The 12,754-nt window shown below is 43.1% G+C and overlaps 1 protein-coding gene across 1 annotated transcript in view; it reads left to right on the top strand.

The window, feature by feature from the left end:
* Positions 1 to 12,754, top strand: part of IQGAP1 (IQ motif containing GTPase activating protein 1) — a 124,191-nt gene that overhangs the window by 75,230 nt on the left and 36,207 nt on the right. Inside the window, exons 16-18 of the mRNA XM_033188990.1 lie at positions 9,334 to 9,424; positions 9,603 to 9,770; positions 10,762 to 10,904. Of these exons, the coding sequence (XP_033044881.1) occupies positions 9,334 to 9,424; positions 9,603 to 9,770; positions 10,762 to 10,904 (402 nt within the window). The remainder of the gene's footprint in view (positions 1 to 9,333; positions 9,425 to 9,602; positions 9,771 to 10,761; positions 10,905 to 12,754) is intronic.

Raw genomic sequence — 12,754 nt, 5'->3', positions numbered from 1 at the left:
TTGTGCAGTCATCACCACAGTCAATTTTTGAACATTTTATCACCCCAGGAGAAACTCTGTACCCATTAGTAGTCACTCATTTTCCCTTAATCTCCCCCAGCCCTGGGCAACCATCAGACTCCTGCTTTGTCTATGGGTTTGTCTATTCTGAACATTTCATGTAAATGGTATTATGCAATGTATAGTCCTTTGTGATTGGCTTCTTTTAGCTTAGTTTATCCAAGTTGTAGCAGCAGCACTTCATTTCTTTTTGTTGTTGAATAATATTCCATTGTATGGCTATAGCACATTTTATTTACTCATGAATTGATGACATACGCATTATTTCCACTTTACCACATTTATCCATTCATGAGTTGATGACATATGGATTATTTCCAGTTTACCACATTTATCCATTCATGAGTTGATGACACACGAATTATTTGTGCTTTATTCATGATTTGATAGACAGCATGAGTGACAGCTATACAAAGTATATCTTCAATCTACTTCCCTTTTTAGACATGGAAGCCGACCTAGCTTATTCTCCAAAACCCCACTCCTCTGACAGTCAGATATAAGGCTCCTTTTGGAATTTCCTAGCAGCAAAAACAAACATTACTACCACTGGCATACATAGAATCATTGCAGCCTGACACATTAGAGATTCTGAATCAGTAGAATTAGACTTTAAGCTTAGGAATCTGTATTTTAAAAATGACCTTTTCATTGTTCTGATGACCAGCCAAGTTTGGGAGACACTAATCCAATAAAATGATCAAAGACAGAGACTTCCATTTCTAGCTTCCCTAGAGCCAACTGCTTCTTACCCGTGTAAGTAAAATCAGTTGATCTCAATTTCCTGGCTATGAAATAGCAGTTGTGATTCACCCCTCTCCACAGCATCAAGTGACATTCTGCATAATAATGTCTCTTAAATGAAACCTGGTGGTATCTATCAGATACTACATTTACATGATTAGGACATGGTAATGTCAACTACTGCCATGGCAATGTAATCAGAGGAGATCGGTCAACATAATATTACCAACATATAAAATTACCCACTCTTCTTTTTTTTTTTTTTTTTTTTTTTTTTTTTTTTTTTTTTTTTTTTTTTTTGAGGCGGAGTCTCGCTCTGTCGCCCGGACTGGAGTGCAGTGGCCGGATCTCAGCTCACTGCAAGCTCCGCCTCCCGGTTTACGCCATTCTCCTGCCTCAGCCTCCCGAGTAGCTGGGACTACAGGCGCCCGCCGCCTCGCCCGGCTAGTTTTTTTGTATTTTTAGTAGAGACGGGGTTTCACCGTGTTCGCCAGGATGGTCTCGATCTCCTGACCTCGTGATCCGCCCGTCTCAGCCTCCCAAAGTGCTGGGATTACAGGCTTGAGCCACCGCGCCCGGCAATTACCCACTCTTCTACCCTTCACCCAAACTTACAGAGCCCACACGAGTGTCGTGTGCAAAAAGCTCCAGTACACTAAAACCTTGGTCTGTTTTTATACCTCTGGCTACTCAGAATTAAAAATTTCTTTTAGCCCTTCCACTTGCTGCCTCACTTCAAGAATCTTCTGAAGGCTGTGGTTCTATCCAGTTGTTGTTACTTAGTAAGCACTGAAAAGGAGATCAATCACAGTTAGAAAACAGATGTTAATTATGCTTTAATCAACAATTATTTGAGGGCCTACTACATACAAGGCAACTTCCTAGACAGCAACAGCATAAAAAGAGCCATAAACCTTGTCATTGTGTTCAGCAAACTAGGTAGCAGGTAATACAAACATTTTAAAAGATGAGTTTGTATTACAATTACTTTGAACAACTTTATCTTCATAGTAGCATTATTCCTGATAGCCACAGTGGAAAAAAAACGTATGTTTATCAAGTCACAAATAGATAAAGTGTAAATAATTGAAAAGGCTGTGTATGCGTTTTGTTTGGGTCATCGGAGATAAACTTTTCGAGGATGTGACTATAGAGTTTGAAGCATTTCCTTTGCTGTGGAGTAACTTTTCAGACAGAGGAAGTCAGGCAGAGGAAGTCAGGGGAGTTAAAGGAAAAATTGCTTAACATTGCCAGGCCCATCTGGATGAACTACACATTGGGTGGAATTATTTTTTGTTTGTTTGTTTGTTTTTGTTTTGGGTTTTTTTTTGGGAGGGGGTTTGTTTTTTGTTTTTGGCATCACCTGAGCATCTTGAGTCTCCATCAGCCATTTGGGAGTGCTCTTAAAAATACTTATCACTGAGTTACAAATTTAACAAGCAAAAGATCTTAATTTAAATGTGGTCTGTAGTTTTCTTTTCTTTTCTTTTCTTTTTTTTTTTTTTTTTTTTTTTTTGAGATGGAGTCTTGCTCTGTCACCCAGGCTGGAGTGCAGTGGCATGATCTCGGCTCACTGCAAGCTCCGCCTCCCGGGTTTACACCATTTTCCTGCCTCAGCCTCCTGAGTTGCTGGGACTACAGGCACCCGCCACCTCGCCCAGCTAGTTTTTTTGTATTTTTAGTAGAGACGGGGTTTCACCGTGTTAGCCAGGATGGTCTCGATCTCCTGACCTCGTGATTCGCCCCCCTCGGCCTCCCAAAGTGCTGGGATTACAGGCTTGAGCCACTGCGCCTGGCCTATAGTTTTATTTTCTTCTGGTATCTTTGTGTTTGATTTTGGTATCAGGGTAATACTGGCCTCGTGACTTGAAGTTTTCCTTTTATATTTTGAAAGAGTTTGTAAAGGATTAACTAGTTCTTTAAACATTTGGTACAAGTCACCAGTGAAGCCACATGGTCGGGAATTTTTTGTGTGGGGGATATTTTTTGTTTCGTTTTGAGCTGCAATACTATACGGGAAAGGGGTCCTGATCCAGACCCCAAGAGATGGTTCTTGGATCTCACACAAGAAAGAATTCAGGGAGAGTCCATAGAGTAAAGTGGAAGCAAGTTTATTAAGAAAGTGAAGGAATAAAAGAATGGCTACTCCATAGACAGAGCAACCCTGAGGGCCGCTGGTTGTCCATTTTATATTAATTGACAATATGCTAAACAAGAGCTTTATCAGATCTTTTCTGAGCATGTGCACAGCCCACACATGCACTGTGGCCTCCTAGATCCCATCCAGGAATATGTCAAGTTGTCAGAGTTCTCCACAAACATCTCATTCTCCAGCTCTTCCTTATAAGGTTTTTAGTTAGTCTCTTGTTTGCCTAAACTGTTATCCTTAATGTTTTTGACGATTGCTTCTGGAGAAAAGGCTGTTTGCACTGGATGAGCTCTTGGTCAGGTCAAATAAAGACAGCCTTGTGAGTGTGACCTCTGAACAGGTCAGCTAATGACAGTTCTGTGGGAATGAGGCTTTGAGGGGGTGGTAGGAGGGGCAGATTGGAATAGGGGAGTTTAAAGCACCACAGAACTCACTGTTCTCACTGAGTTTCAGCTGTTTTTCTTGAATACACTCTCCAGTTTCTGCAAGCCTTTGGTTAATTTCTGTCGTATTGAAAAAACTGCCGGGTGCAATGCTCATGCTTGTAATCTCAGCACGTTGGGATGCCAAGGCAGGTGGATAGCTTGAACCCAGGAATTTGAGACCAGGCTGGGCAAGATGGTAAACCCTGTCTTTACAAAAAATAAAAATATTTGCTGGACGTGGTGGTGTGCGCCTGTGGTCCCAGGCACTTGGGAGGATGAGAGGAAGGATCACTTGGGCCTGGGGGGCTGAGGTTGCAGTGAGCCAAGATTGCACCACTGCACTCCAGCCTGAGTGACAAAGCAAGACCCTGTCTTTAAAAAAAGGCTGGGTGCTGTGCCTTATGCCTGTAATCCCAGCACCTTGGGAGTCCCAGGCTGGCAGATCACCTGAGGTCAGGAGTTCGAGACCAGCCTGGCCAACATGGTGAAACCCCATCTGCGCTAAAAATACAAAAAATTAGCCGGGTATGGTGGCGGGCACCTGTAATCCCAGCTACTCAGGAGGCTGAGGCAGGAGAATCACTTGAACCCAGGAGGCAGAGGTTGCAGTGAGTGCCACTGCACTCCAGCCCGGGTGACAAGAGCAAAACTCCATCTCAAAAAAAAAAGAAAAAAGAAAAAAACTGATGCTGGTGATTGTTTGCCAGTGTGCCAATGTTTTTTGTTTGTTTGTTTTTCATGGTGGAGAGGATTTTCAGAAGTCTTTACCATTTTCACTGATGTCATGTCTCTCTTCATTTAAATTTAGCGTTTGTGGGACTCTTGATAAAAGTGGATTACTAATCATGAGTAGTAAAGTCTGAATGCAAGGCATGAATATCAGGGCTCCTCAGGATCTCATTTTATAATTAAGAATATGAATGACTTGGGCCATATGTGGTGGCTTACACCTATAATCCCAGCACTTTGGGAGGCCAAGGCAGGCGGATCACTTGAGGTCAGGAGTTTGAGACCGGCCTGGCTGACATGGCGAAACCCCGTCTCTACTAAAAATACAAAAATTTTCCAGGTGTGGTAGTACACCCCTGTAGTCCCAGCTACTCAGGAGGCTGAGAGGCAGGAGGATTTTTTGAACCTGGGAATAGGAGGTTGCAGTAAACTGAGATCTCACCACTGCACTCCAGCCTGGGTGACAGCAAGGCTCCACCTCAAAAATAAATAAATAAATAAAATAAAAGAAGAAAGAATAACAATGACTTAAATCGTCCGGGCACTGTGGCTTATGCCTGTAATCTTTGTACCTTGGGAGGCTGAGGTGGGTGGATCATGAGGTCAGGAGATCGAGACCATCCTGGCTAACAGGGTGAAACCCCGTCTCTACTAAAAATACAGAAAAAAAAAAAAAAAAATTAGCCCGCCATGGTGGCGGGCGCCTGTAGTCGCAGCTACTCAGGGGGCTGAGGCAAGAGAATGGCGTGAACCCAGGAGGCGGGGCTTGCAGTGAACCGAGATCGAGTCACTGCACTCCAGCCTGGGCGACAGAGCGAGACTCTGTCTCAAAAAAAGGAATGAGGCTAGGCGCAGTGGCTCAAGCCTGTAATCCCAGCACTTTGGGAGGCCGAGACAGGTGGATCACGAGGTCAGGAGATCGAGACCATCCTGGCTAACACGGTGAAACCCTGTCTCTACTAAAAAATACAAAAAACTAGCCGGGCGAGGTGGCGGGCGCCTGTAGTCCCAGCTACTCGGGAGGCTGAGGCAGGAGAATGGCGTGAACCAGGGAGGCGGAGCTTGCAGTGAGCTGAGATCCAGCCACTGCACTCCAGCCTGGGTGACAAAGTGAGACTCCGTCTCAAAAAAAAAAAAAAGAATGACTTAAATCTCTCTCTGACCTCCTTGTGTGTATATGCACTTGTGCACACATGCTTATATGCATGTAGCTAGTAATCAGCTAGTTCACACCAGCACAGCTGTACCAGTTGTTAGGACATTGAAATACTTCTATTTTGTTTGGTACATTGCTACTGTCCCAACCCTCCCATATGTGTGCCATCACTCCCCAACTCTAATTGAAATCCCACTATACGGCAACTAAACCAGCAATGGCCATAAGGACTCTGCTCCATCCTGATTGGTCAGTGCTTATGTTGTATAGTTGATAAATGTGTTGTACAGATTTGTGTATGTGTGTTTATGTGTGTATGTGGTATATATGTGGTTATGTATTTATGTATGTAATATTGTGTCTATCATCACACATGCAAACCATGCCACATAGTAAAGGCTTTTTAAAAAGTTTTGGGTGGTGAGAAGTGCCCTTTAGAGGGATGTGTGAGTGTGTGCTTTCCATATACACATGTACATAACATAGTCATTCTTTTGTCTTTTCTCCCTTGCCCTGTGTTTTGTGTCTTCTTCACTTCTTCTACCTCCAATCATTGCTCTCTCTTTTTAAATTCTGACTTCTGGTCCTTATCTCTTTACCTCTTCTGAAATGTAATGAGTGTTTGTAAGTGTCAGAGTTGTCAGGGAGCTGTACTTTAACATATCTTATATAGCATTTTTACAGCATATCTGTTTTCTCTCCATAATATCTAACCTGGGTTTTAACACTCTGCTCAGTGATTTGAGTTAATCTTAGGTGATCTCTTTAAAATAAATTTTACCAGAAGGATTTAGGTTTTGTCATTTTATTCAGTCTAATTGGAGCGGAAAGAACCTGGGATGAGGTAGTGTATGCTGTCTCTCTTTCCTTTTTCATTCTGGTGAAGGGCTTTTCTCTATTATGTTTCCCTGAAACATCTGAGACACCCATCCATTCACTTTTTCTTGCCTTTCGTACTATTGCTCTACTGCTTATTTCTTAAGGAGTATGTATGAAAGGTTTTACTTTAATCTGCATGGGGCAAGGAAGAAAGAATTCTGAATGCTCAGAAAGGCTCTGCCTTTCTCTCTGAATGCAAGGGAGGTTGTGGTAAGTCTCACAACTTTGCTTACAGCAGATTCTGCTCAGATATCTGTTGTGTGATTATCCCAGAAGTGAACCAAAAATGGCTTGATTCTGTGGAAATGCTTCTGTTTTTAGGATGCAAGGATTTTTATACTGCTTCTCTTGGAGACTGGACCATCAGCCCTCTTGCTTATGACTTGTCAATTTAAGTTGTTACAAGCCTGCAGCTGACTCATTGTATTGTCTCACATTGGAAATATTGCCTAGTATTTCCAGTAGTTATTCTTAGGACTCTAGGGGATTGTGTGTGGTCAGTTTCTATTTTCAGTAATAGAAAGCGGCTAGTGGTAGGAAGGTACTAGGTTCTGCAGCTTTTAAGTGATTTATTTGTTCTTGCATTCTATTTATCTGTTTACCCTTTTCCTATCCCAACACTGTGAGCTTCTTAAAATTGGGACAGTGCCTCTTAGAATTGTAAGGCCAGAACCTACCACAATTAAGTTAAATGATCTTTCTAAAAGACTCCATTTAAGAGAAATCACTGCTTTCAATTTCAGATGCTTTCCCTTGGCCTTATTCTGTCACCTGCACTCTTTATAAATTGCAGGAATTGTGGCTGCCTCACTATATGGAATGAAATGTTGTGTCTTTCTCTGATAAAACAGGAGGAAAGCCAAGCCTTCCCTAAGGTTTTGTGACTTCAACTGTTGGGCAGTCAAACGTTTCACTTTGCCTCACAGCTCAGACCCTCATTTGGACACATAGTTATGGTGATTTATTGAGTTCTTTATTCTGCCTCATTCGTGCCTTGGCAAATTATATTCACATCAGGCAATCTAAATGAATTTTTGAGCTGCTGTTTATACCAATTGCTATTAGCTCAAGCCTCATGAGTATGTTAATTTTGTTGGGTCTGCCCAGATCACCACAAACATGACTCCCACAACCTGGCCACTTTAAAACCTGAAGTGTCTTGTCTTTTCTAGAGAAGAGTGCCCCAGTAATCTGCTGAATTGATGCTTTCTGTAAAGACCTTACAGGCATCTTAACAAAGGACCCCCACTCTTTGAGATTGTTGAAGCTTGCATAACCTCAGTGTGGCCACGGAAATCTAACGGGGTTATCAGCAGTGGTTTCTGATTCTGACTCTCACACTGCGAGTAGGTAGAAGTAGAATCCTGTTGTGTTAACTCTCAGTAACAGTAGTGACTCCCTGGGGCTAATCCTTAAGCTACTTCCCCAAATTGGAATATGGCAGCCACATTCTTGAAAATTGGAAGATACGGCTGGGCGTGGTGGTTCACGCCTGTAATCCCAGCACTTTGGGAGGCCGAGACGGGCGGATCACAAGGTCAGGAGATTGAGACCATCCTGGCTAACGCAGTGAAACCCTGTCTCTACTAAAAAAAATACAAAAAATTAGCCGGGTGTGGTGGCGGGTGCATGTAGTCCCAGCTACTCGGGAGTCTGAGGCAGGAGAAGGGCATGAACCCGGGAGGCCGAGCTTGAATGAACAGAAATTGCGCCACCACACTCCCGCCTGGGCCACAGGGCAAGACTCCATCTCAAAAAAAAAAAAAAGGAAAATACTAGAGGAAGCTATTTCTACTAATCTATTTCTGTTTAAAATGCCGTTCAGTTTAATGGTCACCAACAAGCTCTTTTAAAAAAGAAAATTGTCTTAACGCATTTAGAAAGAGGAACGTAAGTCACCTCCACTACATCATACATCTTCTCTGTCCGCAATAGTCAACTCAGACTATGTTGTGAGGCTTGTTAGCTGTACTAAGGAAAGTAATCACAACATTCGTTATGTTTCTCTGTGAAAATTTGCTTTTAAGTTCCCAGCAACTGATTTAACATTCAAGTTTTAGGATATCAGCTGGTAAGAAATGTAGACTGCCTGTAGTGACTCCTGGCTTTAAATATGATACTTCAAAGGTTCTGCTTAAAGTAAGACTTGGCAGTCTTAAAAACATTAGTAGTCATAGAGAACATTAACTTCCTCTGAATATTGTTGGCAAAGGAGGCTTTCAAATAAGTACTGCATATTCATATATATATACCCTGGCCCTTGTCACCCTGTTAAAGTCTTTGGACCCCTTCCCAGTCTATCTGGGCCTCTTGCCCCTTCTAGCTGAACTACTCCTCCTGCATCACTTAAATTCATCTTTATATAATCTTCACCTACATGGGAGCCATTTCCCTTATCTTATGACCTTTACCAGTTTGTTCGTTTTTGGAGACAGGGTCTTACTCTGTTGCCCAGGCTGGAGTGCAGTGGTAAGAACACAGCTCACTGCAACCGAACCTCCTGGGCTCAAGCAGTCCTTCTGCCTCAGCCTCCCTAGTAGCTAGGACTATAGGCATGCGCCACCATGCCTGGCTAATTTTTTTAGAGAGAGATGGGGTCTCACTATGTTGCCCAGGCTGGTCTGGAACTCCTGGGCTCAAGCATTCCTCCTGCCTCAGCCCCCCAAAGTGTTGGATTACAAGTGTGAGTCACTGCACCCAATCTTTTACCAGTTTTTTTGATGCCTACTTCTTCCATTTGACTAACCCACGTGTCTCATATTTTTTAAGCCTGTTCTTCCATATTGAATTGTGTCTGGGAAGCCCCCCTCATCACATGTATGTTACAGGTACCCCAATTTCATGACTTTAATAATTTGGTTTCAGGCCGGGCGCGGTGGCTCAAGCCTGTAATCCCAGCACTTTGGGAGGCCGAGACGGGCGGATCACGAGGTCAGGAGATCGAGACCATCCTGGCTAATACGGTGAAACCCTGTCTCTACTTAAAAATACAAAAAACTAGCTGGGCGACAAGGCGGGCGCCTGTAGTCCCAGCTACTCGGGAGGCTGAGGCAGGAGAATGGCGTAAACCCGGGAGGCGGAGCTTGCAGTGAGCTGAGATCCGGCCACTGCACTCCAGCCTGGGTGGCAGAGCAAGACTCCGTCTCAAAAAAAAATAATAATAATAATAATTTGGTTTCAATGATATGTAGGAAATCCAGGATGAGTCAGCTGTGTTATGGTTGGATGAAATTCAAGGTGGAATCTGGCAGTCCAACAAAGACACCCAAGAAGCACAGAAGTGTATGTATCACCTGTTTTATTTCTGTTTTGGTGGAGGCTGGGGGTGACAAGGTGCTCCATACAGCTTGACCAAGATAGGTATGGGGGAATAATTTGCCAGTAGATATAGTTAGGTGAACCAGTATGTGAGTTTAGATACTCTCTAAACTATTCTAGTAACAATTCTTTCCTGGAATAGTTGCTTTAGGAATCTTTGCCATTAATGAGGCGGTAGAAAGTGGTGATGTTGGCAAAACACTGAGTGCCCTTCGTTCCCCTGATGTTGGCTTATATGGAGTCATCCCTGAATGTGGTGAAACTTACCAGAGTGACCTTGCTGAAGCCAAGAAGAAAAAACTGGCAGTAGGTGAGTTCTGGGGTAATACATATGTGCCCTGAAGCTAATCCTTGAGTATACGAGGGGACAGATGTAGAGGAAAGGGATAAGCTATAGGGAAAGATCTTTTAGCGTAGATGTACGGTACTTAGGCTCATTTTAAAGGAGATAAAAATCTCTGTTTTTGAAAATAGCCTTTCCCTCCCCCCTTTGTGGACAGCTGTGTTAACAAGACAAATTTTCTTAGAATGTGGGAAAGATTAAAATATTTAACTGCTTATCTTTCACAGAGTAGCAGTAGTTCTGATTAAGCCTATAGGCAATTAAAAGTAGTTTGAGTGTAAAAACCAGGAAAAACTTAAGATTTCTTATCACATTTTATGGACTTTTAAAAATCGAAAAACTGGGCCGGGTGCGGTGGCTCACGCCTGTAATCCCAGCACTTTGGGAGGCCAAGGCGAGTGAATTGCCTGAGATCAGGAGTTCAAGACCAGCTTGGCCAACATGGTAAAACCCTGTCTCTCTACTAAAAATACAAAAATTAGCTGGGCGTGGTGGCATGCACCTGTACTCCCAGCTACCCAGGAGGCAGAGGCTGCAGTGAGCCAAGATCGTGCCACTGCACTCCAGCCTGGGCGACAGAGCAAGACTGTGTCTCAAAAAATAAATAAATAAATAAATTGAAAAACTGGAGAGGCTGAATGGTTGCAAATTTTTTAAGACGGACAGGCCTTAAACATAGGCTTTGGAATAAACAAAGTTAATCATGGTTAATTCCATAATTGGACATCATAGGTATTTTCTTCTTACAGACATAAATGAGCTAAGTTAGTCATTACAAAGCCATAATTTAATGGGGGCTTAGGATCCCCCCTTTACTCTCACAGATCCAAGGAACAGCTTTTGGAGTGGTCTTCATTTAGACTGTGAGAACTGACTGTAGTAATCCTGCAGTTCTGGACGTGTACAGCTGGGGAGTGTGGCTCTGGGTGTCTTCTATCTTTCCTTTATTTTCTGCCAGGAGATAATAACAGCAAGTGGGTGAAGCACTGGGTAAAAGGTGGATATTATTATTACCACAATCTGGAGACTCAGGAAGGAGGATGGGACGAACCCCCAAATTTTGTGCAAAATTCTATGCAGCTTTCACGGGAGGAGATCCAGGTAAGTCACCTTTCTTCACATATGAAGAAGCTGAGAGAAAGTGTTTTCTTTTTTTTTTTTTTTTTTTTTTTTTTTTTTTTTTTTGAGACGGAGTCTTGCTCTGCCACCCAGGCTGGAGTGCAGTGGCCGGATCTCAGCTCACTGCAAGCTCCGCCTCCCGGGTTTACGCCATTCTCCTGCCTCAGCCTCCCGAGTAGCTGGGACTACAGGCGCCCGCCTCGTCGCCCGGCTAGTTTTTTGTATTTTTAAGTAGAGACGGGGTTTCACCGTATTAGCCAGGATGGTCTCGATCTCCTGACCTCGTGATCCGCCCGTCTCGGCCTCCCAAAGTGCTGGGATTACAGGCTTGAGCCACCGCGCCCGGCCGAGAAAGTGTTTTCAAGCTGTGATATTAACTAAGAGGAAAAGGGCATGTGGTCAGAAACCCTAGACTAAAACTGAGGTTATGTAATGAGCTGTTTTGGGCTAATTTTTTTGTATTAGTTGGGGTAGCGACTAAGGCCTGAATTTGTAAAACATCTGAATTATAGAATTAAGTGATATAAACCATGTGCTAAGAAAAGTTAGATGATCTATAAAAGAAAAATGGAAGGTTGCTGACTCCATTAAATGCAACTTCTTTAATCTTTCCCAGTTTGTATTTTCAGTCTCTTTTCTGACTGTTCCACGAATTATATTAGCTACAACCTGCACTTTCAAATAAAGGTAGCATTTTCATAGAGCTTTTAAAGTACTTTTTCATCTTCTATGTCTTTGTGTCTTTGCTTATGCTGTCCAACAGTTTTTTTTTGTTTTTTTGTTTTGTTTTGTTTTGTTTTTTTGAGACAGAGTCTTACTGTGTCACCTAGGCTAGAGTGCAGTGGTGCAGTCTTGGCTCATCGCAACCTCCACCTCCCTAGGTTCAAGCGATTCTCCTGCCTCAGCCTCCCGAGTAGCTGGGATTACAGGCGTGTACCATACCTGGCTAATTTTGTAATTTTAGTAGAGACGAAGTTTTGCCCTGTTGGCCAGGCTGGTCCCGAACTCCTGGCCTCAAGTGATCCACCTGCCTCAGCCTCCCAAAGTACTGGGATTACAGGTATGAGTCAGCGCACCCAGCCCATTCAACAGTTATTTGTCAGATACCTCAAATGTAGCAGGTACTCTTCTAAGGAATGGGGATATAGTCATGAACCAAAGTCTCTGCTGTCATGAGATGTCTCTCCCCTGCCATCCATATCTGTCAAAATTCTATCCTTCCCTTTGTACTGATTCTTGATACAAAAAAAGAAAAAAATTCAGGCTGGGCGTGGTGGCTCACACCTGTAATCCCAGCACTTTGAGAGGCCAAGGCAAAAAGACTGCTTGAGCCCAGGAGTTCAAGACCAGCCTGGGCAACATGGTGAAACCTCATCTCTACAAAAAATACCAAAATTAGCTGGGCGTAATGGTGTGTGTCTGGGATTCTAACTACTTGGGAGGATGAGGTGGAAGGATCAGTTCAGCCCAGGAGGTCAAGGCTATAATGAGCCATGATCCCAGCACTGCATTCCAGGCTGGGCAACAGAGCAAGACCCTGTCTCAAAAAAATAAAATTTAATTTAAAAATTCAGTCCTCCTTAAAAATTCAGTCCTCCAAACACACGCATCTCTAGTCACCTCCTCTAAGAATCTTTTTAAAATTTCCTTTCCTTACCCCCTTCATCTTCCTTTGAAGCTCTCAAAGAACTTTGTATTCATTTAGAATTTAATGTACTTGGATTCGAATTTTAGTCACATTTGTGCTTATCTATGCCCCCTAGTAGTTTTTAAGGTGAGCAGCTAAGTTTGCAGTACTTTCTCTAAGTGGGAGTTACATTGTCATTGATGGA

Source organism: Trachypithecus francoisi, unplaced genomic scaffold, assembly GCF_009764315.1.
Source record: "Trachypithecus francoisi isolate TF-2019V2 unplaced genomic scaffold, Tfra_2.0 Lachesis_group3, whole genome shotgun sequence".
Taxonomy (NCBI): domain Eukaryota; kingdom Metazoa; phylum Chordata; class Mammalia; order Primates; family Cercopithecidae; genus Trachypithecus; species Trachypithecus francoisi.
Note: the sequence above shows the minus strand (reverse complement) of the source record. Positions and strands in the feature narration are given on the sequence as shown.